General features: G+C 39.8%; 2 protein-coding genes across 2 annotated transcripts; one reads left to right on the top strand and one right to left on the bottom strand.

Moving 5' to 3' along the window:
* Positions 1-609: 609 nt before the first annotated feature.
* On the bottom strand, positions 610-8,332 carry LOC144524073 (leptin receptor overlapping transcript-like 1). Its single transcript, XM_078260051.1, has 4 exons — positions 8,230-8,332; positions 7,446-7,521; positions 5,555-5,741; positions 610-2,719 (listed from the first exon to the last, which is right to left on the bottom strand). The coding sequence occupies exons 1-4, from the start codon at positions 8,243-8,245 to the stop codon at positions 2,603-2,605; spliced, it is 396 nt and encodes a 131-aa protein (XP_078116177.1). The 5' UTR covers positions 8,246-8,332; the 3' UTR covers positions 610-2,602.
* An 801-nt stretch (positions 8,333-9,133) lies between these two features.
* Positions 9,134-22,827, top strand: srp72 (signal recognition particle 72). Its single transcript, XM_078260050.1, has 19 exons — positions 9,134-9,262; positions 9,781-9,901; positions 11,320-11,440; positions 11,810-11,953; positions 12,367-12,478; positions 12,569-12,600; positions 13,165-13,289; positions 14,024-14,081; positions 14,288-14,419; positions 14,534-14,662; positions 17,230-17,302; positions 17,665-17,729; positions 17,887-17,982; positions 18,793-18,896; positions 19,259-19,336; positions 19,977-20,114; positions 20,265-20,302; positions 20,710-20,869; positions 22,247-22,827. Exons 1-19 carry the CDS (start codon positions 9,163-9,165, stop codon positions 22,425-22,427), a joined length of 2,007 nt encoding a protein of 668 aa, XP_078116176.1. The 5' UTR covers positions 9,134-9,162; the 3' UTR covers positions 22,428-22,827.
* Positions 22,828-23,955: the final 1,128 nt, after the last annotated feature.

The following is a 23,955-nucleotide window of genomic DNA, read 5'->3' as shown; positions in this document are numbered from 1 at the left end:
TGTAGGAAATACTGTGGGGTAACTTGTGATTTCCACTTTTTGTTATTCTTTGTAAATTGTAGCTGTTAATGTGACTTAGATGAGATGACAGATACTCTAATGTCTGTGCTTTAAGTATTGGGCTGTAACCGGGAGGTGATTAGCTTAGCATAAAGACTTGGAAGCAGGAGTAAGAGCAGCTATATATAAATAATAAAATAAAAACCACCTATCAACAAAGATCACTGATTAACACATTGCATCTTGTTTGTTTCATCCTCACACAACCAGAGATATAAAAAGGACAAATGGTTTTAGAGGGAGTTATGCGCTATGACTGCCTGTCTGGGGATACGGTTCAATCCCCAGACAGGCAGGATCAAATCTGGGTGGGGAAAGTAAGAGAGCAGCGCTTGTCCCTCCCTCATTACCACCACTGAGGTGCCCTTGAGCAAGGCCCTTAACCCCAAACTCCTCCAGTGGAGCTGCTCAGTGGCCAGTAGATCAGACTGTGGTTGTACTGGGCAGCTTCCAGGTATGAATGTGGAACTGTGTGAATGTGACAGGTCGTCGTTGCAAATGAGAAGTTGTTATCAATCGACTTACCTGAATAAATAAAGGTTTAAAAGGGGCTGTCTCCCCCTGCTTCCAGTCTTTATGCTAAACTAGGCTAATCCCATCTATAGCTCCATTAGCACACACATATAAGAGTGGTGTCAATCTTTTTATCTAACCCTTGAAAGAAAAGCAAACAAGCTTTTTCCCAAAACTGTTTCTTTAAATGTGTTTTATTTAGTATGTGTGGTTTTAAAAATATGGGGGGGGAAGAGATTCTGAACGTGGAAATTATACTGTGGGACAGAAAGTGTGGACATTATGAGTGTTAATTTACTTAAGAGCTTGTCTTAAACTTTGAATGGAAATCGGCTGTGCATGGAAACCCATGGTAAAAGTACATGCTGGGCTGGCCTACAACACATAAGGTGAGAATTAAAAATATGTTTTGGATCTTCCAGAGGGCACATATTCAAACGGAACCATCCACAAAACCCCCCCAAAAAAACTGAATTAAAATCAACATCTAAAGGAAACGTTCGACACTCAACACACCAGTGCTTTACGAGGCAGCAGATGCTAAACTCCTTGTTTAGCTACCACTAATGCAGTTAAACAGGAGAGCCGCACCTGACTGACTGCAGGCTGTAAACTGCCGACAGATTACACAACCCAATTTACATATTTCCTTCACGCAGGCCGGAGAACATAGAAACACTTCAAAACATAAAACATAAAATAATGTGTTTTTATCATGGAAATGCTGGTGCGAGGAAACGTGACGGCATGTGCGCCAATCTGGACTTAATGCACTTCTAGAGTCACATTTAAAAGCTTAAGGGCTGTTAGTGACTGACCAGGCCTTGGTTATATTTTAAGTCGCCTAGTTCTTAGCTTGGCTCCAACAAGGCTGCTGTTCTCAAGCTAATCCTACGCTAGCTGGCGGGCTACTAAAGGCTTTTCATGCTTTCTTGACCTGACCCGGTGACGCTTACCCTTACATAGAGTGAGGTAAAATAAGAGTGAATAAGCAGCCTGCATCCAGGTGGCACCCAAGTCGGTTTAATTTGATCTCTGCGATGTTTGGAGAAATCCTATCCTCTTAAGTTCAGAGAGGAAACAAACACGCTGCTGCTCATGAACACCGTCTCCTTACTTTGCGTGATGGTAAATGACTTTTATGGATTGCAGACATTAAATAAATTGAAGAGATAACATATTACGTATTTTCAACATGGTACCAAACAGAAACATAATGCTGGAAAGACAACTGATGTACATGTAACATGGTTCGAATGATGAGAAGGATTGGTGGCAGTTAACAGCCCAGTTCTTTCACAAACGCACACTGATCTTCTAGACTTTCACAGCTTAGCGATGGTAGCATTACATTAGCAGAAAGCTTATTAAAAGCTGGCGTGCTATCAGCTGAATGTTCACCTTCTGTGAGAAAAAATAGACACAGTTTCAATCTAATAAGACTCGAGCCAAATGGAAACGGAGCTTTTCCTCATCTTGAGTGGTGAAATGGGAGCTTGACTGTGCAGATCTACTATCAGAATTCTGCTGATTTACACTCAACTCAGCACTTTGCCTGGAAATGTACCCCCACATGTCCTGTCAGTGTAGAGAAAGCTTCTTCCAGAGCTTTTCGGAATGTCTACTAAACAGTGAGAGGAGCCAAGACATGTTAGGCCTTGTTCGACATTGAACTGGATTCAGTGTAACATGTTTTTTTCACAAATAAAAGAAGCAGTTGTTCATCAGCCTACAATGCTCAAAATGAAACAAACAAATTAAGAAAAATTCTAAAACACAGAAGTCAAAAGAGCATAACTAAAATGAGTAAAAATCCAACTGAAAGTCAGCATTTTCCATCCCACTTGTGTCAGTTCAATATGATGCAGGCGGTATAAAAAAAGAAGAAAAAGAAAGTATTGCACTGGTTTGGTGTGAGTCTATGGATGGGCGGTCATCATATAAATAACAACAACAAGAACCAAACAGTAATACCATAATAATAATTGTAACGCTAATAAAAACAGTTCCGACTAAGGTCTCTGCTGTTTTACCACTGCTGCCAACTGAAGTCGTCGTTGGATCCAAAGACCATGAAGAAGCCCAGGATGGTCCCGAAGATGACTATGTTACCCGTTAGAACGAGCGCACACGCCCCCCAGGCAATCTGTAAACCAAAGCATTAATAATTCAGGTTAACAAATGCTGCTGTACATGCTGCCAGGCTGCAGTGCATATTTAGGCCAAACTCTAGCGGGTGTCAACAGCAACAGTTTCACAGAATCACTTCCACACGCTGCTCTACAGTTGTATATTCAGGACACACAGTGGGATGACACATTAAGAGCAGCCAGTAGCTAAATGCTAATCATGTCCTGCTGCAGCTGGTGTATCTGTCTGCCCTGTCAGCTCCTCTGCTATGTGGTCATTTTAATGAATTGCCTATCTTGTTTTTTTCTCTTAAAGGTCCTATGACATGCTGCTTTTTGTATGCTTTTATATAGGCCTTAGTGGTCCCCTAATACTGTATCTGAAGTCTCTTTTATATAGGCCTTAGTGGTCCCCTAATACTGTATCTGAAGTCTCTTTTATATAGACCTTAGTGGTCCCCTAATACTGTATCTGAAGTCTCTTTTATATAGGCCTTAGTGGTCCCCTAATACTGTATCTGAAGTCTCTTTTATATAGGCCTTAGTGGTCCCCTAATACTGTATCTGAAGTCTCTTTTATATAGACCTTAGTGGTCCCCTAATACTGTATCTGAAGTCTCTTTTATATAGGCCTTAGTGGTCCCCTAATACTGTATCTGAAGTCTCTTTTATATAGGCCTTAGTGGTCCCCTAATACTGTATCTGAAGTCTCTTTTATATAGGCCTTAGTGGTCCCCTAATACTGTATCTGACGTCTCTTTTATATGGGCCTTAGTGGTCCCCTAACACTGTATCTGAAGTCTCTTTTATATAGGTCTTATTGGTCCCCTCATACTGTATCTGAAGTCTCTTTTATATAGGTCTTATTGGTCCCCTCATACTGTATCTGAAGTCTCTTTTATATAGGTCTTATTGGTCCCCTCATACTGTATCTGACGTCTCTTTTATATAGGTTTTATTGGTCCCCTCATACTGTATCTGAAGTCTCTTTTATATAGACCTTAGTGGTCCCCTAATACTATATCTGAAGTCTCTTTTATATAGACCTTAGTGGTCCCCTAATACTGTATCTGAAGTCTCTTTTATATAGGTCTTATTGGTCCCCTCATACTGTATCTGAAGTCTCTTTTATATAGGTCTTATTGGTCCCCTCATACTGTATCTGAAGTCTCTTTTATATAGACCTTAGTGGTCCCCTAATACTATATCTGAAGTCTCTTTTATATAGACCTTAGTGGTCCCCTAATACTGTATCTGAAGTCTCTTTTATATAGACCTTAGTGGTCCCCTAATACTGTATCTGAAGTCTCTTTTATATAGACCTTAGTGGTCCCCTAATACTGTATCTGAAGTCTCTTTTGTATAGACCTTAGTGGTCCCCTAATACTGTATCTGACGTCTCTTTCCCAAAATTCAGCCTTTGCTCATTTGAAAGCCATGATGTCTCTCTCTCTCTCATGGGTGGGCCAAATTCTCTGGGCGGGCAAAGCAGAGAAAGGGGAGGTAACCTTCCTCCTTATGACATCATACAGGGAAGATTCCAGATCGGCCCATCTGAGCTTTCATTTTCTCAAAGGCAGAGCAGGACACCCAGGGCTCGGTTTACACCTATCGCCATTTCTAGCCACTGGGGGACCATAGGCAGGCTGGGGGAACTCATATTAATGTTAAAAAACCTCATAAAGTGACATTTTCATGCCATGGGACCTTTAATGTTCTTGCTTGTCAGATTAGCAAATAAGATTGCTCTGTACGAATCAGACTGCCTGCTGCTGGAGCCCAAAGCAACCCTTTTTTTTACTGCAATAGAGCAAAGGATACAGCTGGTAACATTCAATATGTACGTTATTGTCATCAAATCCCATGAAAAGACCAAAACTTTCTGACTTCCATGCCCTCGCTGTGGCTCAAAAAAGGACAAATAATTTCCCTAAAACAGGAGGTCAGTGTTGTTTTTAGCAAACGTTACTCAAACCGGAGGACAGTGCATTTGTTGGAGATTATTTTCAGCTGTGGTTTGATCCACATTTGGTGCTCTAGTGAGTATTCGGGGCAGCAGGACAGTGGATGTGGGATTTTGTCAAAATAAACTACAGTGTTTGTGTTCATGGCAATGAAGGAACATGCAACAGTGTGGCTCGCTGATGTGTTTAATAGTTTTTGGAGCAATGGAGCTCTATGGCACAGAGGAAGAAGTTATGTCAGGCTTTGGATACAGACAATAATTGTTTTCTGTTTTTATGGGATTTGTTGTCACTAACTAAAACATAAAATATCCCCAAAGTTATTATTTATGTGTATTTACTTAATATACTTTATACTTTCTAATATATAATTTTATTTTGTACTTTCCACATTTAGTTAGTATCAGATTGTGTCTTCTTGGTCCTGTAATTAAATCAAGCTCTTGTAAAACAGGATGTTGTTGGGGGAGACAGAACATGAGGCGAGACCGTTAAAAAGTGGATGTGTTTGACCAGAACTAATACAGAAAGTGAAAAACTTATTTTGAGCTTCACAAGTTCCTGAAGTGTCAAAATTGAGCCAGCAAGCAATACTCACAGTGTCTTACGAAAAGTGACAGATTAAGAGATCAAGTTCCAGGTTTAGAATGAGAGGAAAGGTGGCATTTTTTTCACCATGTGCGGTGACATTCTACTCTTTGTATGCTTTCAATTACCATTTTTCCAGGAGGCGAAAATATATAAATAAATGTGGTTTTGATGTTACATTTTGCATTTGTTGTTATATGTCGAACAGATATGTAGCTTTTAAAAGTAATCTTACTACACATCTGTTTACATTATTCTTGACATCACTGTAAACTGCACTGAGCAGCTTCTGTGACTTACTACTTCAGCTCGTGCGAAGATGATGGGCAGGCCGAAGGCTGAGATGACAATGCCCGTTGTGAGGAAGATGGCCAGCTCTTTGCAGGCGTTACTGGCTGAGTCTGTGTCATCGACCACCCGCCGTGAGATGCAGTAAGGGATGGGAGAGAGGATGTAGAAGAAGAGGAGGAACAAAGGCCAGTATTTGCTGCAAAGAGAGAGATGAATACTCACATGAAGTGATGCAGTCAAGTGAATTGAAGGCTTAAGGACTAAACACGGTTCAGCACTCCACTACATTATCTTACTTCACTAGTGTATTTTATGAGGAGCTGCATTTCTACAACCTAATAACTAGTTGTTGTTTTTTTGGGGCATTACTGCCTTTATTAAATAGAAAAGCTGATATATGAAAGGGGAGAGAGGGGGGGGAAGACATGCAGGAAAACCATCACAGGTCAGACTCGAACCCTGGACCTTCTGCGTCGAGGAATAAACCTCTGCACATGTGCGCCCGCTCTACCAACTGAGCCAACCGGCCACACTAGTTGTTTTTTTTTTAACCTAAACAAGGTCTCTCTTACATTTGGTTATTATAGAGTTGAACAGTTTAACCTAACAGCGTATATAACAGTGCATTTTAAACAGTAAACCTTACTGCCAGTAACTATAAACAACACAAGTACAACACAATGTAAACACAATTATACAGACACACCGATTTATCTATGATAAGCTAAATGTGGTTGATAATATCAGACTTTATCAGACTGTCAGACTTTACTGATAATTTGATAAATATCACTTAATAGATGTACAGCCTTATTGCCCTACTGTACATTCTGCTGGACTGATGCTGCAGTTTAGTAGAATGAAAATGGCTTAAATGGAAATGAGATTAAATTACAAGAGCCAGATCTTAGGCTGTAGCTCCAGGTATCATGTTGGGACTGAAACCTGTCAGAGTTGCTTTTAATAGGCAAATCAACTGTATCCAACCACACTGGAGAGGTGTGGTGTGCTACTAATACACTGCAGAACTTGACAAAGCTCTCTTTTGGCACAATCTCAGGGATACATTTGATTACCACCTTTGAATTGTATCCTTGATGTGTTTTGTACATTCACGCAAGGCTTGGTTATCAACTGTGTAAAGTGGTGCAAGTGCCCAGTGGCCCCAAAATCCCCAAGATTTACTGTTTGACAATTGGTTTGTGGTCATTTTAAAAGCTTAAAGATGCTTTATTCCAAAAATTGTGATCCTCTATGGTGTCAAAATCCAGTTTTAAGACCGCCATTATTTCAGCCGGCATTATGCTTACATGTTTGAATTCAGACCTTTGAATTCAAATAGGATTCTGGTGTTTTGCCACCAACTGGTTTTGGTGAAAACAGTCAACCAATCAGAGCTTTGTTTACAAGCTTAAGAATGGGGACAGTTTCTTAGCTATGTACCTAGCCACATCCATGAAAATCAGAAAAGCAGTGTGGATGAGACTGTTGTACATTCACTTACAGAAATAACCTTATATCGCTATATTTTTTTCCCAATCATCCTGGAAAATGTTATGTCACTTTCTCTGAAAATTATGTTTGTCGTTCAAATTACCATACCACAAATAAACCTGGAGGGCATGTAATATTCCACCATAAAATACTAAACAAAAGTCACTGAAACGGGGAAGAACTAGGTGTCAGAATAAAACCTAACTTTATTGTTTGCACAGGTGGAAATTGTCTTTGTCTCATCATGTGGCAGGTAAGTATTAGGGAGCCCCAAAGCAGGTTAATCCAGACCTGCATTCACATTTCTAAAACCCTAAACCTGTGATGAGATCCCCCAATGTGCATCTGAGTGCCAAGTGTCCCTCACACACAATATGCTCACATGGTGTGTGATGGTGGTACTTACTCGTACACAGGGAGGGCACATCCTAGCATGAGGAACATGAGGCCAATGGCCCCTCCAAAAGACAGGCTGATGAGAGCTACAAGAGAAACAGAGGGGAGGATATCATCATGGGAAATATCACATAGATTCTCGCTAATTCTGTACGAGTGTATCCCGAGACCCTCAACAATCACATCGTAGCAGCAGGGCCCCTGGCTACTGTACCGTTAGCTACCATGTGATGAATCAGCTGATTTCACGTGTAACAGCGACATTTGGAATCTAAGCCATGCTATTAGGGCATCATGTTAAACTCTGAAAGCAATACAGTCAGCGCGGTTGCTTGTTAACAGCAATACATCCGGGAAGCTCACTTGCAAAAAGCACAGCATCTCAATCAGCGACTGTGTAACGTTAACATAATTAACGTTACCGTTAACGAAGTTAAGGTGCAGCTAACATTGGCATTATAACGGTAACTACTACGTTATTATACTATTGAAAGGGAATGGCATTAAATACGGTATTATAATGTAACGGTACATGGCTGCAGTGTGTCAACTAACGTTGATGTGCATTGAATTGTGTGCACTAGCTAAATACCGGCTGCTTCTAGCCCAGGGAAGGAAGGCTATTCAGCTGGCTAATGCTAACGACTGTATTGGCCCTGCGGGCTGACTACTTCACATTACCGTTAGCTAGCTGGACGTGGCAAACGCGTCTAAATGTCTTTAGAATAAGGTTATATAAACTGAGTTGGAATTCAGAGGCTTTCGGAAGTAAACGAAAAGTGGAAATGTCTTACCTTTAATCCCAGCCATTTCTTCTGGACAAAAGCTCGACACACACAGCCCTAACGAATGACAACAGTGCCCCCCTCTTCGGCTGTCGAGTTCGACCGAGTCTGAACGAACCTCCAACCCTGCCTGTCGTGCTGCCTTCCAGTGCTACTAGAAAAATCGGAATAATGAACGGATGGAAATATGTTGCATTTATTGAACTTAAAATACAGTAAAACAGTTAAACAAATCATCAGTGAAAATACCTTGAACTGTGACATTTCCATTAATACTTTTGCCGTTGAACTTTTTGAATTCCTCATCAGAACACAGACAAAAAAGAGTTTACTTGCAAAAAATAACCTTGTTTTCGATGAAATTGTTTTTGTGATCCTTAGGAGCTGAAATCGAAATTGGGATCAAAATTGATTAATTACACAGCTCTGATAGATAGATAGATAGATAGATAGATAGATAGATAACATAACTTTCTTTTCTTTTAATTTTTGTCTTGCTTTCTTAAATCTTGTTTAATTTTTTATTTATCACACAATCATTTTTTTCCTTTGCGTTTTGACTCTTGTGCTGCTGTAACAAGTGAATTCCTCCAATGTGGGATCATTAAAGCTCATCTTATCTTATTTTTACAGTCAAGAGGCGCTCCAAAAAGAATCCACTAACTGCTGCAGCACCTTCCTACTGCCTACTATGGGAAGCCGAACTTTATAGGTTGGCTGTGAAGGCATCATTTGCGAGCGTCACTACTAAGTGAGAAACCTTACAGCTAACATCTCCAAAATATCTACTTTTCATTAACATTGAAACACGTTGTGGTTTATCACTAATATTTGTTTTGTATATTTGGTATTTATTTTATTTTAAAATTAATAAATACAAATCTTGTTGACCCGGTAGTGTAAACATTCTGCTTCCGCTGATTCAGAGCCCATTCAGCGAAGATGGCGAGCGGAGGGGTCTCGGTGGCTTCGCTGTGGACTGAAGTTAACCGTTGCGGGCAGAATGGAGACTTTACAAGAGCCCTTAAAGCTCTAACTAAAAGTAGGTACTTTCGTCTGTCATCGTTCCTCTCAAACGGAACCGGAGCGTCGGTCAGACAGTAGACAGACGGCCCATATATTCTGCCTCCAATCAGCTGGCTAAGCTAGGGCCAGCTGCATGACAGCTGTTAGCATGTGGCTAGGCTAACGGTAGTTAGACATCTACATGTCCGGTCTCTCAAACACGTAATTATCTTCATATACCAAAGTTCTGCTCATAATTGTATACTTAAGTGTTGTCGCTACAAATCCAGCTGTTCTATGTTGGGTTTATGTGAAGTTATAAGTTAATATTGTGCTCCAGAAATGCACCGTCCTGATTAGTGACGTGTCCCTAGCCTTGCAGCTAACTGATCGTGGTCAGCAGCTAACCAGCTTGTAGTCAGCTGTTACCGTTAGAAACATTTGTTGACTGTTGATTCTTCTACTAATACTGCTGTTTTCAGTCAGTAGTATCTCAGTGCGTAGTTGGCATCTGTTCTTTAATCTGCTGTGTGTTTTTGTCCTCTTCTCTCGCAGTTCTGCACGAAAACAGGGATGATGTGACGGCCCTTCACTGTAAAATAGTTTGTCTCGTTCAGAATGGCAGCTTCAAAGAGGCGCTGAATGTAATGAACACACATTCAAAACTACTCGGCAGGTAATCAACTAATTCTATGGTTATGTATAGGCCTGCACGATTCGGGGGGAAATATGAATCACGATTTTTTTAGCTTAGAATTGATATCACGATTCTCAGCCACGATAATGTTTATTGCACACATGAACCATGACAAAACAAAACAAATTGGCAGTACCAAACATAGATTATTTTTGTTGGCACCTATAGCACATTGAGCATCACCACGAGCCTGTAAACACAGAGGCTTCAATGAAGAGAAGGGAGAGCACTGCAGCGCTTGGGAGCTCTTTAAAACCTTTTTTATACAGTCTGTTTAAAACTCACAGAAGAAAGTAGTAGCGTTTGTGATGCAGTCGACTCGTAAAATTAAATGAGTCATTAAAAAAAACGTTATTTAAAAATGAAATCGTGTGCAGGGTGAATCGAGATCGAACGATTAATCGTGCAGGCCTAGTTATGTATGTTCTTAAATTCTACACGTGTTTAGTAAATGTGCATTCTTAATATTTGCACAGGAACAATTATCTGATTAAACAGACAGGAAATTATTTCTTGAATCATTTATTTCATTTTTTTTAATCAAGCAAAATGCATGCAACAATCTTTGCTCATTGGTTTCCGCTTCTCAAATTTTAGGGTTTACTCACTGTCAAGTGATTGTAAATTGAATATTTTTGGGGTTTTTTTTGGACTGTTGAACAGACAAGAACAGACATTTGACATTTTATACCATTTATAGAGTAAATGTTTCATTTATTATTCAAGTTTGTAGGGCATGGTCTTGTACAAAGGCAGGTGGAAGTGCATAATTGAGAGAAAACAGACGATAAATTGTAACTGAAATACAGGCAGATAGCATGCATACAGTATATGTATGTATATGCCATGCACACATACAAATGCAAAACAACATATCTTGAATTTGTCTTTTTAAAACAACATAGTGTATCTGCAAATCTCAAATCAGAAAAAAAGCCTGTTCCATACTGGAGGAGCATAAGCTCTGGAGCTCTATCTAATATGTTCAAATAAGAAAACAATTATCGACAAAGTCATTGGTAATTCAAATAAAACCATGTCATTTGGTTTGCTGTCAAAACGCTTAAAGAATATTATAACTTAATGAAAGCTTTGCCATGCTTGTTTCATGCTTTACACTAGGTGTGCACGATTCAGAAAATGTCATGATTCGATATCGATTTTTCCGGCTCAAGATTCGATTCAAAATCGATTCTATATATATAAAAATTATTAAAAAATTAATTGATTTTTGGAATTCTTTGAATCGGTAGAGCTTGAATCGCGATTTGAATGTGAATCGATGTTTTTTTGCACACCCCTACTTTACACACATAACTAACACATTACTTGCTTCCATTTCTTGCTGTTGGTGCCATCTCCCTATTGAAATCATTTGTATTACTCGTCTTTCTCAGTGATGTTGTGTTTGAGAAGGCGTACTGCGAGTACCGGCTGAACAGAGTGGATAGTGCCCTGAAGACCATTGAGGCTGCTCCTGAACAAACAGACAAGCTGAAGGAGCTCTACGGTCAAGTGGTAAGGCTGAAGAACATCATATTATTGCTGGATGCTTTTGATTTTTAGACTGTATACTTTTGAGCCTTTACTTTTGAAAACAAGAGTTCCTGCCCACCCCCTTTGTTGATGTGGAGCATCTTACAAAACACACAATTTGTCCTCACAATCTAGGATATGACTGACATGAGCTCTTAAAATGCTGTGTATTTTTATTTATTTTTTGCTTGGAACTGCTGAATATTAATAATGAATATCTTCCTATCTAACCATGTACCATGTGATATAGTTTATATAGAACACAAGAACCTTTTTGAAACCGCATTTGGACAATGATTTGACATGGAAACACTCCTTCTGATTGGAGCTGTCTCTCTTTTCCTTTTCCAGCTGTACAGACTGGAGCGCTACGACGACTGCAAGAGTGTCTACACAGATCTGATCAGGAACTCCCAGGATGAGTACGAGGAGGAGAGGAAGACCAACCTCGCTGCTGTGGTGGCGTCTATGAGTCAGTGGGAGGAAGCTCCGTTGGTAAGCACTCCTAAAAACATTCTAATTTTGGGCTCTTTGAAGCCACCGTGCTGTAGTTTATTAGCTTTTCTGTGTTGTTGGTCAGGTCTTTGTTTCAGTCTTGAAACCGGATAAGGAACAACATAAACTGATTTGTGTTAACATTTCTGTACATCAAGCATGTTTAAAGTCTGGAACGGTTCCTCTCTCTTGAATGCTGAGCATAACAAATGACTCCGGAGTCATGCTTATATTCAGCTTATTCTTCATCTGTTGTTAGCTAGTATGAATACCAGAGACGAAGAGCTCGGACAATTTGATCATGCTCAGCTCAGTGTCATTGAGACTGGAGTCAGACTGAATCTGTCACCAGGCAAATGACTGTGCAATTATTGTATTATATGGATTTTAACTTGTTATACCTTCTTTTGCAGGAAGATCTAGGTCTTCCCGAGTCCACGTATGAGTTGTGCTACAATGCCGCCTGCGCTTTGATTGGCCAAGGACAGCTTACAGAGGCACTCAATAAACTACGACAAGCAGAGGGTCAGTCCCATTCTGTTCTGCCTTCTCGGTCAAGTTTCTGTTTTATTCATTCTTGATTTACATTTAACTGATTTTGTTTTACTTTCACAGAGCTTTGCAGAGTCTCATTGGCAGATGATTCCGTGAGTGTTGCTTTTTTTTTTCTTCCTCTTTTCAATAATTACAATACAATAATTCATCAAATCTCATCCGTTGTCAAGGAAATTGAGTTTTAATTTGTAACATTTTCATCAGATAGTGGAGGATGTATTAGAGATGATGTGACACACTTTGTGGAACTTAATATTTTTGTAAATTGATCTTGAAAGATCATGAAGTGGAAAATAATAAAAGGGTATTCACTGATATCATTTAGGACTTGTTAAGCTTGGAAAAGGCAAAAACAATTATGGAAGTCATTAATCTTGTCAGTTATTTATTTATATATATATATATTAAAAAAATAAATCTGGAGAGTGAAGTCAATTTTTGATTCCCAGAAATAGTCTGGATTTGAAATTGATATTTGTTTGAGTTGAGATGTTACCAAGGTAGATGATGGTGTGGGAAGAAAACATTGACACAAGACACTAGAAATTGAGCAAATAGGAATTATTATGGTGTTTTTGTTCAATTTGCAATCAATGCCCATGCTTATATTAATTCCCCCAGGATAATCCCTCTGACTGCTAGTTTGTCCCTTTCAGGATGTGACCGAGGAAGACATTGAGTCAGAGCTGGCCGTCATCCACTCTCAGATGGCATACATCATGCAATTACAAGGTCGGACAGACGACGCTCTGCAGCTCTACAACCAGGTCATCAAGCTCAAGTGAGTGCAGGGATCATCGCTTTTCATTTACTCTCAGAAGCCGACGAAGTGAATGTAGCACAGGTTGAAATAATGTTGTCGTATTCTATTTTGAATTTGTGTTGTGATGGTACTCACAGTATGTACATTTGTGCCAGAAACAGTTTAACGGGCATTTCCCAAGTCCAAACATAAGTTGCACTTTTTTTCTTTTTTTTTTAGTAAACTTAGCACAAAAAGTAAGGAAATTTGTGTTTGGTAGATAATTTCTCTGTGGTAACAATGCTTTTTGGCAATACATCTTATACCGTTGGAAAGCCTGTTTAGTTCCCTTTCAGATGGTGCCCCATTTGTAAGGAACATGCATTTGTGGGATGAGCAGCAGCGCTGAGTATGTGGGTTGCGCCCATGAAAAATTTGCCAAATCTTCTCTGCCAATGCCAAACAGCTTATTTTGCTGTTGCTATTGACACTTGTTTTGAGCTTCTGATTTGGCAAATCTTTCATGGGCGCAACCCACATACTCAGCACTGCTGCTCATCCCACAAATGCATGTTCCTTACAAATGGGGCACCATCTGAAAGGGAACTAAACAGGCTTTCCAACTGTGTAAGATGTATTGCCAAAAGCATTGTTACCACAGAGAAATTATCTACCAAACACAAATTTCCTTACTTTTTGTGCTAAGTTTAGTATGTGTCAGTAGTACAGTGCAGATGTCAAATAGATATTCAATAATATGCTCTAAATTGCAGGCCATCAGATGTAGGGCTGCTTGCTGTGACTGCCAACAATATCATTACAATAAACAAGGTGGGTGTGTGGCAATCTTACCAACTAAAACATTTCATCATAAAAGTATCATGGGATCGCACTGTAAACCTCAGACTTACTCACTTCCCAATGTGCACTGTAAAAAAAAAATAATCTGTTAACATCTATCCACAGATGTAAAATCAGAAAGCTAAATTCCAACTGGATGAAGTGCATTTTCATTTAAGCTCTGTCTGTTTTCATAGGACCAAAACGTGTTTGACTCCAAGAAAAAGGTAAAACTGACAAACGCTGAAGGTGTTGAATACAAGCTGGCGAAGAAGCAGCTGCAGGCCATTGACTTCAACAAAGCCCTCCTGGCCATGTACACGAACCAGGTAGCTAAAAGCTGTTCTGATTCACATTACGAAGATAACAGTAATGGCTGATTTTCCAGAATTTTAGATTTCATTACTGATCATCGTTGGTGCATCTCGGTGTGCCGTCAACAGGCTGACCAGTGCAGGAAACTGTCATCCAGTCTTCAGTCTCAGAATCCGGGTCACCCGCGGCCAGTTCTCATCCAGGTTGCTCAACTGTGCAGGGAGAAGCAGCACAGCAGGGCCATCGAGCTGCTCCAGGTAGAAATAACCAACACTGCTGTCTGACTCGCATCCTAAAAACAAACAAAATCCTCCTACTTTTCTTTCTGATTATGTAAAGGTCCACGGGTAAAGTAAGGCGCCAACGTCGCTGATGTTTCATTCCCACATAAGCTATCCATACTAAAAAATGTATGTACATATAGTATTGACAGAAACGTTTAAACACCCAGCAAATGGCTTTAGTTACTGACACATACACTCATTTCACAAATTTTAAAGTGCTCATAGTATGCTTTTTGGCTTTTTCCCTTTCCTTTATTGTGTTCTATATCTTTTTTGTGCATGTAATCGGTTTACAAAGTGAAAAAGCCCAAAGTCCACCCCAAAGGGACGAACAGAAACACTGTTCACAAACTGCTCCAAACGGCTCTATTGTAGTCCAGCCTTTACTTCCGTGACGAAGGTGCGTCACTTTGTAACACACGTTATAATGCTCGCCTAGCTGCTAGCGTGGCACACCCTCATACTCTGCTTCTGACTGGCTAGTAGTCCTTACCTAGGTACTGTCAGGACATGCCCTCGTACTCTGCTTCTGACTGGCTAGTAGTCCTTACCTAGTTACTGTCAGGACATGCCCTCGTACTCTGCTTCTGACTGGCTAGTAGTCCTTACCTAGTTACTGCACATGTGCGACTACCAACAAAGATGGTATAGAAGTGAGATGTCTCACTCTGTAGCTAAAACAGAGAGCTCAACACACAGGGTGAAAAGAGGAGCTGCAGCAATGTGCAGTACAAAATATGGTGTTTTTTGAAAATTAAAACATGTAAACCTATTCTGATATAACTTCTAAATACAATTATGAACCTGAAAATGAGCATAATATGAGCACTTTAAGCTAATGTTACTCTGTGCCCACTGTCTGTAGCTCCAAAAAATAGTAAGTGTAAGACGTGACTGGAATAAGTTATACTAGTATGATTCTAGATAATTTTTTTTAGGACCTCATGCATCAGTAGTTGCAATCCTAATTGGTCTGTTAAGCAGGATTCTAGAAAATGTATTTAGTTCTTGTTTAGTGAAAAGTGATGCCAGTAGTTATTTTTTTCTATGCATTCAGTGTAGGGTTCAACCAATGTGGATTTTTTAGTGCCGATACCGTTTTTTTTTTTTCCCCATCAGCCTTAGGGGCCATCCACACGGAGATGCTTTTTGGTGCAAACGCACATTTTTAGCATCGTTTAGGCCCCTCGTCCACACGAATCTAGTAAACGCACTGCCTGAAAACGCACTTTTTTGAAACCGGGTCCCAGGTTGAAAAAATTCGAAAATGTCGCTCTTTTGGCTTCGTCTGGATGGTGAAGCCAGATATTTATCGTATCGATGATGTCATCGCCACACCCCTCGACCTCTTACCCGCAGTCCCGCACTAGTGCACGGTCACACACGACTGCGGTGAAGCTAAGTGAGCATATTCCATCTCAATGGTCAAACCAGCTCACTTCATCTAGCTAAATAGTTTGTCTCTGCTCCCTGACACTTCCCTCTGCTCTGCCGGTCCTGGATTCTACACAAGATATATTGCTAACGTTATGTAGCGAACGTTAAACATCGCTAAAGTAGCTGACCGCTAAAGTAGCTGACCGCTACAGCAGCGACGTAACATTAACTGCTATGGTTAGCTAGCTGTTTATAAAGTGGAAGCTAGCTAGCTAATCTGTCTGCTTATCAACTCCTTGAACGGATTATAGTAACTTTTACCATGGCTTATTGTAGAAAAGCACGGATCTACATGGATCCGTATGGATGCAAAAATCCTTGGGAAGACCGATTTTAAGATCGTTTTGGTACATGTGGACGTGGCCTTAGTCGATGACCGATACTGGCTGCCGATTTTCTTGAGCCAATATTTGAAGCCGAAACTGCTTTTGCTCCCTCAATTTACATCATAAAAATGTAAACCCTGCCACACTGGAGTTGTTTTCGGAATCTGCTCTGCCATTTCTTTAAAAATAATAAACAAAAACGCAGATCAGTGTCACTTCTGCAATCATCTTACATTCATATCACCCAAATTATGTGTGCAATGTGCATCATATGGATGGGTGCACTGCATAGGGTTAACTGTACAAGGGTAAAAGGCTTTCATCAACATCTACAACACATCCTTGATGATGCATTGCTTGCTGACATATTATAAGACAGATATAATCAGGTCATCACAACATGTCCTTTGTCAACACATTTAAATAATTTAAGAAGACAATAAACCTGAAAAGTAGCCATTGAAGTAAAGTGCCTGATTTGTAATTTAAGACTGCCATGGTGCTGGAAGCCTGCCAGGCTTCCAGCACCAGCATGCTGCTAGTGGGGAAGGGGCAGTGCATGGTCTGCACGTGAACTGCAGCGTCTCCAGCAACACAGAGCTGCCTGTGGACGCCTGTCTGTAAATAATGCCGGGAAAAAACTATCAGCAAACGCAGCAGCCGCGTATCAGCCGATACGTAAAAACTCAGATATCGGCCCGATATATCGGCCGGCCGATAAAATCGGTCTATCACTAATTCATTGTTTTCGATCATGCTGACTATTTTGTTTTCCAGCAATTCTCAGACCAACATCCAGAGAGTGCATCTGGCATCAAACTGACAATGGCACAACTCTATTTAATACAAGGTACTGGCATATCTTTACATACAGATTCTACTCTCTTAGGACAGGATATCGGTTGAAAATGTTCCTGTTTCCTATAATAAACACATAAATATCTTTGTCAAATGAGAGCATGTTTTGTTGTTCAATATGTATTCAGTTTTTAATCAGTGCTTAAATATTCATGAACAAGAAGAACGTACAACTTTTAATGGAAGAATGACATTTTACAAAAAATGTATGCCTCAAACTTTAGTTTTCTAGAAATAAGCATTAGTTTCTAGTGATTTTAAGTTTGATATTATGTAACATGGGCTTTTATATGGTCACAATGGCTGCATTTGTGTCCTAATACTCTGTTTTGGGGTCTTTCTTTTGGTCCTCAGGTCACGTAACAAAAGCTTGTGATGTTCTAAGGTCCATTGAAGAGTTCAAGCACAAATCGGGGATGGTAGGTCTGAAATGAAAACGATACCCTGTCTAGATACATTTGTGACCATTTTTGTATTACAACGTTGTCTCTTTCAATGATTAACTGTGCAAACTCTTTGATTCCGCTTCAGTCAACTCTCAAAGCGTTCATCTAAACGGTGTCATTGACTCCTCAGATTTCAGCTCTGGTAACGATGTACTCCCACGAAGAAGACATTGACAGCGCTATTGAGATTTTCAAACAAGCTATTGAGCACTACCAGTCTGAACAGGTTTGTGGCCGATGTTCAGTTTTGATCTCACAAAAATCTGTTGCAAGTTGATATAACACAATAGGGATTCTTCTGTGACTCTTGAAGGGATGCACCGATCTGACCTTTTTCAGTCTCGATACCGATGCCTGGGCTTAGTGTATCTGTCGATACCGATCAAATACCGTTGATGAATTAATAATACACTCCATACCTTCTCCCTTATACCTTCCTTCCACCATGTGGAAAGACTAAAGGCACCAGACTTTCCTAACTAAGACAAAATAACACCGAATGTATTGAATTCTTATTTATTTGTACACTCAACTCTTCCAGCATGTGACACAGGGAAAAAACTAACAAAACTGACCGTGGATCTGTTAATATTTCCGGTCCCCCCGAAATTTCCCGATCTGGCTATTTTGTCAATATCGGGACAGATATCTGATATTAATATTGGATCGGTGCAGCCCTAGACTCTTGTGAGTCTTCCTGTGAACTGGGTAGCCAACTTGGGCAGCGGTAGCCACTTACAGGAACTCAAAATGTATCAACCATTCTCAGGGAACAATACACTGTCACTTAAGCCCTCTGTATTTGATTGACGGGTAATTGCAGGAAGTGCAGTGCAGAAACATTACAGCATTGAGTGCTTCATAGTAAAAAAAAAAAAAGTCAAAGCAGAGATGCAGTCCAATTTTAACAACAAATGTTGCCAGTCGCCACTTGTACTGTAGTTGAGGCTGTGGGTAATACTTTCATCTGACAAGACACGCTTGTGATGTGTGAATGTTTCCACTGTGTAATCAGCCTGCCCTTCCTCCTCCACAGCCCGGATCTGCTGCACACTTGGCACTTGTACGAGAAGCTGCCAATTTCAAACTGAAGTACGGACGGAAAAAAGAAGCCATTAGTGATCTGGAGCAGCTGTGGAAGTGAGTTACAGCCCTGTAAAACACACACACACAAAGTGTGGGTGTGTGGGTGGTTTTGTTCAGTCGATCTTGTCAGCATGACGTAGAGCAGCTCATATGTTTATCAAGTTTTTTAACAGCTTGATAAACATCATTCCAGTGTGTATATAGAGCAGGAAAAACACAAATTATAAGATGAACAATTAAACTATGTGAAGGCGAAGCATTTAATCAGTTACATATTTGTGCAGCACATCTGTGAGTGAGTGTGCAACCTTTAAACTTTCCAGTTTTTGTGTTGGTCTGTTGATCATTTTTACTGCAACAGTTGTTGAAATTCCTGAAACAATGAAGCTAACTTTGTTTAATTTTTCTTGAAACAGGCAAAACACCAACGACATCCACACACTGGCACAACTCATCTCGGCGTATTCTCTGGTGGACACGGATAAAGCCAAATCGTATCCTTTGACCTTTTGAAACGATTGAAGCTGAGAACTGAAGAACTAAAGCTGAAACGATGGTTCTTTTTTTTATTTTTTTTATTTGCAATTTGGTGCTCGGTTAATCGTCAATCATTTTCAAGCAAAAACACCAAACATTTGACTGATTTTTAGTTTCTCCAATGTGAGGGTTTGCTGTGATATATGGACATCTGTGTTGTTTTGGATTGATGATCAGATAAAACAAGGTATTAACAGTATTAATATTTAAATAAATCACCGCGAGAGTCCGGTACAGCCAGACTCTGGATGTTAAACTGAGGTTAGCTCTCATATTCAAGGTTATGTTCTGCTTGTTCAACAGTGCTGTTAAACACATTCAGAGAGGATTCGATTTGCTATTTTCTGTTCTCAATTCTTATCGATTTGGCACTGGTGATTTTCCTTTGGGGCTGGCTAAAACCTCTTTGGGGGGGGCGCCAAAAAATCCTCTATGCAGGAAAAACCCTGCAAGCTCTTGTGTAACACTGCCTTCCTAGCAATGCTAATGCAAAAGGATTTAGGATAGGACTCTCAGATGACATTATGACGGTGCAAATTAAAGTGTACATTTCAAGAGCCAATGCAAAATAGTTGTGTCCTTAGCATTCCTCTCCAGCCTCAGCAAGCACCTACCATCCGCAGACACAATGGCCTTAAATGTGGACGTGGACGAGCTGGAGAACTCCCACGGAGCCAACTACGTTAGGAAAAAAGCTGCTAAGGTCACAGGAGAAAACCTTCCCAAAGAACAAATGTAAACCCCTTATTACTCCACGTCAGCCTTGTTATGTTCACAACATTTTCTAGATTCAAATACCTGTATAATCTAAAAATATCCTTTTGTAATATTCAAAGGATGAGCTTTTACTTCCTTTAATCTAACACGTCTTCGTTCTCTTTGCAGCCAAGGAGAGATTAAAAAGAAGAAGAAGAAAAAGAGAGGTATGCCATTAATCAAACATTGTTTTGGGGACAGATTATTTCCAAAATAATAATAAATGGCACATGCTCTCAAGAAATGTTAAAGTAAAACAAGTGATTACTATTCAAGGAGACTCTTTCCTCTGTTACAATAGCCCATTGAGTTATATTATGTGTTGCAGCAATGACATCTTTCTTAGTGACACTTTTAAGATGATACTGTAAACGACTACTTTTAAAATGGAAATAATCGGTGAACACCAGTAGGAATTACAACACAATTCTAAAGCTTTTTTTCCTCTTATACAAGATGCGTTCAAAATAATACATTATGCAGATAGTTAATGACCACAGAGGCATCTCATTTATTTACTCGCACTGTGCTGAGCTGAGTGCAACCCGTCTGTGATTTCCTCCTCTTCTTTTAGGCAAACTGCCCAAGAACTACGACCCCACAGGCACCCCTGACCCTGAGAGGTGGATGCCCATGAAGGAGCGTTCCTACTACAGAGGCAAGAAGAAGGGAAAGAAGAAGGAGCAAATAGGAAAAGGCACACAGGGAGCGATGGCAGGAGCGTCGGCCGAGTTGTGAGTAAAGAATCGCATGCATATGCACGTCACTTTTGAGTGGAGTTTACTGGGTGCAATTTCCTGAAATTGAAACCCCATAATCAACTCCACTAAGGGGGGAGGAGGGAGCACTCGAGGTTGTCCTTTTTGTTTTCCTGCCAATGAATCCTCAGTGGAAATGTCCAGCTGCTGTGCAGAATTAAACAGCTTGTGTGTAATTTAGGCTTAAGTAGCCAAAGTAGAAATCCAAATGCTAAGACAGTCAGAAATGTCTCTACACTTGGAAAAGTGAGGCAGCGTCACCAGACTGCTATTTGTATTGTTATGATATAAAGTATCTCAGCTCTCAGAATTACCCTTTTAATATAACTTTAACTGATATTACAAAATCACATGAGAATCCTGTATATAGGCACATTATACAGTGTTTGCCCCCTCAATTATGTTTTTGAGTTGCATAGTAATGTTTCTACAGAGATATTAGCAATGCTGAAGAAATAGGTGTTTGATAGACAATTGATTCAAAACAATTTTGATAATTGATTTATGTATTTATTTAACTCATTTATCAAGAAAATGAAATATTTGTTGGTTTCAGCTTCTCAAATGTGAAGATTTGCTTTTCACTGTTTGCCATTGTAGATTAAATGCCTTTTTCTTTCTTTTCTTTTTTTAGACCAAATAAGCCATTAGAAGTCATATTAGGCTTTATTCACTATCTTCAGACTTTTATAAACAAAGTGATCTTAAAAAGAATCAATTGCAGCCTTCGTTGACAGTTTAAAGGAATAATTTGACGTTTTGGAAACATGCTTATTAGCTTTCTTACTTTTCATGTCTGTATGCTAAGAATGGAAACTGGTGGAATGCAGCTAGCCTGACTTTGTCCAAAATGCAATAATACACCTACCAGCACATATGTCAGACATGAGAGGGGGATCAGAAGAAAAGAGATGCCTTTATTTATCCCGCAAGGGGGAATTCACATTTTTCACTCTTGTTGGTACAGTTGCAGTTACACACAGGCCCGAAATACACACATGCACAAACAGGACATATACATGCACTGATGGAGAGATGTCGGAGTGAGGGGGCTGCACGTGGATGAGTGCACCGAGCAGTTGGGGGTTTAGTGCCTTTGCCCAAGGGCTTCTTCGACAAGACAAGAAAAGCAAATGCATATTTCCCAAAATGTCCAACTATTCCCTGAAAGTACTTTCTATAAGTACTTTATATAAAGGGCATAGAGTAACACGTGTAAGGTTTCCCACACATCTCATTTCAACTTGTTTGAAGAGCTTACCGGTGTATTATAGGTTTTAAAATGTTCCCAGAATTAACAAATATTTCCTTGGGAGCAATCTCTGACACGGTTTTTGCTCTTCCTCTGTTCAGGGATGCCAGTAAGACAGCCAGTAGCCCCCCTACCTCCCCCAGACCAGGGTCTGCATCCGGCTCCTCTACAGCCGCCGCCAGCAACGTGGTCCCCCCACGGCAGCAGAAACCTGCAGCCTCGGGGGCCACACGCAAGAAGGCACCACAGAAGAAGAAGAAGGGAGGCAAAGGAGGCTGGTAGTCAGAGGGAAGCAGCACATCAGACAGAGAGGCCATGGGATACTCTTTCACCAAGAAATCATAAGCTTTTCTCTTTTTTATGTTTCAAGTTAAATTGAACTTTTTGTTCTGGCCATTCATTTAAATATGTGAAACCAAACGCTCCCCTCTGCTCTTCTATGTCATTTAAGTTGTGGCGTTAAAAGTACAGAAGAGAGAGAGGGTATTTAAAGGACAGTTCCGCTGAAATTAACTTTTTTGTAGCTCTGCAAAAGCAGATTGTTTCTTAAAATGTTTTCTGTTTGAACTTTCTTTTCACTCGTGACCTTCTGAGGTCACAGTGAAATGAACAAAATAACCAGTTCTTTTTTCTTTAAATGGTCAGATGAATGGGAAATGCTTTTTCTTTGCTGTTACCTGGTGCTCTAATCAAAATATCCTTTCTGTATTGTCCTCCTGTAATGTGTCAGGTTTTCAGAGACGCTGCATTCAGAAACCTCTTTAAATGTCTATAAAATATGAAAATAGATTTGTTTGGTAGATCCAGCAAACTTTTATTCCATGAAGTTTCAACTAAATCATTAAAATCATGTCCCTACTGACTTTAAGACCTCAGTTTCATTTAATTCCGTGCCATGTCGGTGTTGCATTTTCCTTAATATTGTTAATCATGCAGTTAGGAAAAGCAACTACTTTTGCAAAGTAACTCAAAAGTTCAATTTTGGGAGAACTGTCCTTAATATTTCTTGGATCTGATTAGGATATACATACTCTGGCTGTTTGCTTTCCTTAAACTCTCTTCACTTTCAATCAGCTGCCACGATGCGATGTTAAAGAATATTTATTTTTGAATCCCTGTGTTGGTCTAAATTCAAGCAAATAATTTAAATTCTTAAATTTAATTCTGTCTGATGCATGTTTTAAGACCAAACCGGTGTCCCCTTTTGTTAAGTCTTAATAAAACTCTAAATGACACATGGCCCCTGTGTTTCCATGTAACTAGATGGCTACTACTCTCTACTCTCTAACTGCATTAGGTTTTTTTAAAGGTTGCATTCGCTATGCAGTTGATATTTCATTTAGGTAAAAAAGAAAGCTGGCAAGTGGAGCCCCCTGGGGGTATATGTTATATATTGATTGAAAACGTGCACATGATTTCCACATCAGTTCAAATGAATTCTCTTTTTAAAAAATCGAATACAATATGAATCTGCCCTTCAGAAATGAAAGCGGGTAAATATAATTTTGTTACAGAAATCCTATAAACCAGCTCGAGAAAACACTAACAAGCTGGTGTGAGGAAACACTATGCTACAAAAAGCCAATTTTGAGGAATTCACAAGTTGTAGAACTAAACTAAGATCCTAAATCCGCAACAATGAATCTAATTCAGTGGCGCTCAATATAGGCAAATAATAGAATGAGATTATTATTTCTCATTATCTTGATCTTTTTTTTTTTACCTCTTTGATCTCTATATTTTAATCTATAAAGAGAGACTCCCACTATCTTTGGTAGATTAAGGAGACGCTTTTCCCCAGCCATAAATG

Source organism: Sander vitreus, chromosome 10 (genome assembly GCF_031162955.1).
Source record: "Sander vitreus isolate 19-12246 chromosome 10, sanVit1, whole genome shotgun sequence".
In the NCBI taxonomy this organism is placed as follows: domain Eukaryota; kingdom Metazoa; phylum Chordata; class Actinopteri; order Perciformes; family Percidae; genus Sander; species Sander vitreus.
This window is presented reverse-complemented; position numbering and strand designations above follow the sequence as displayed.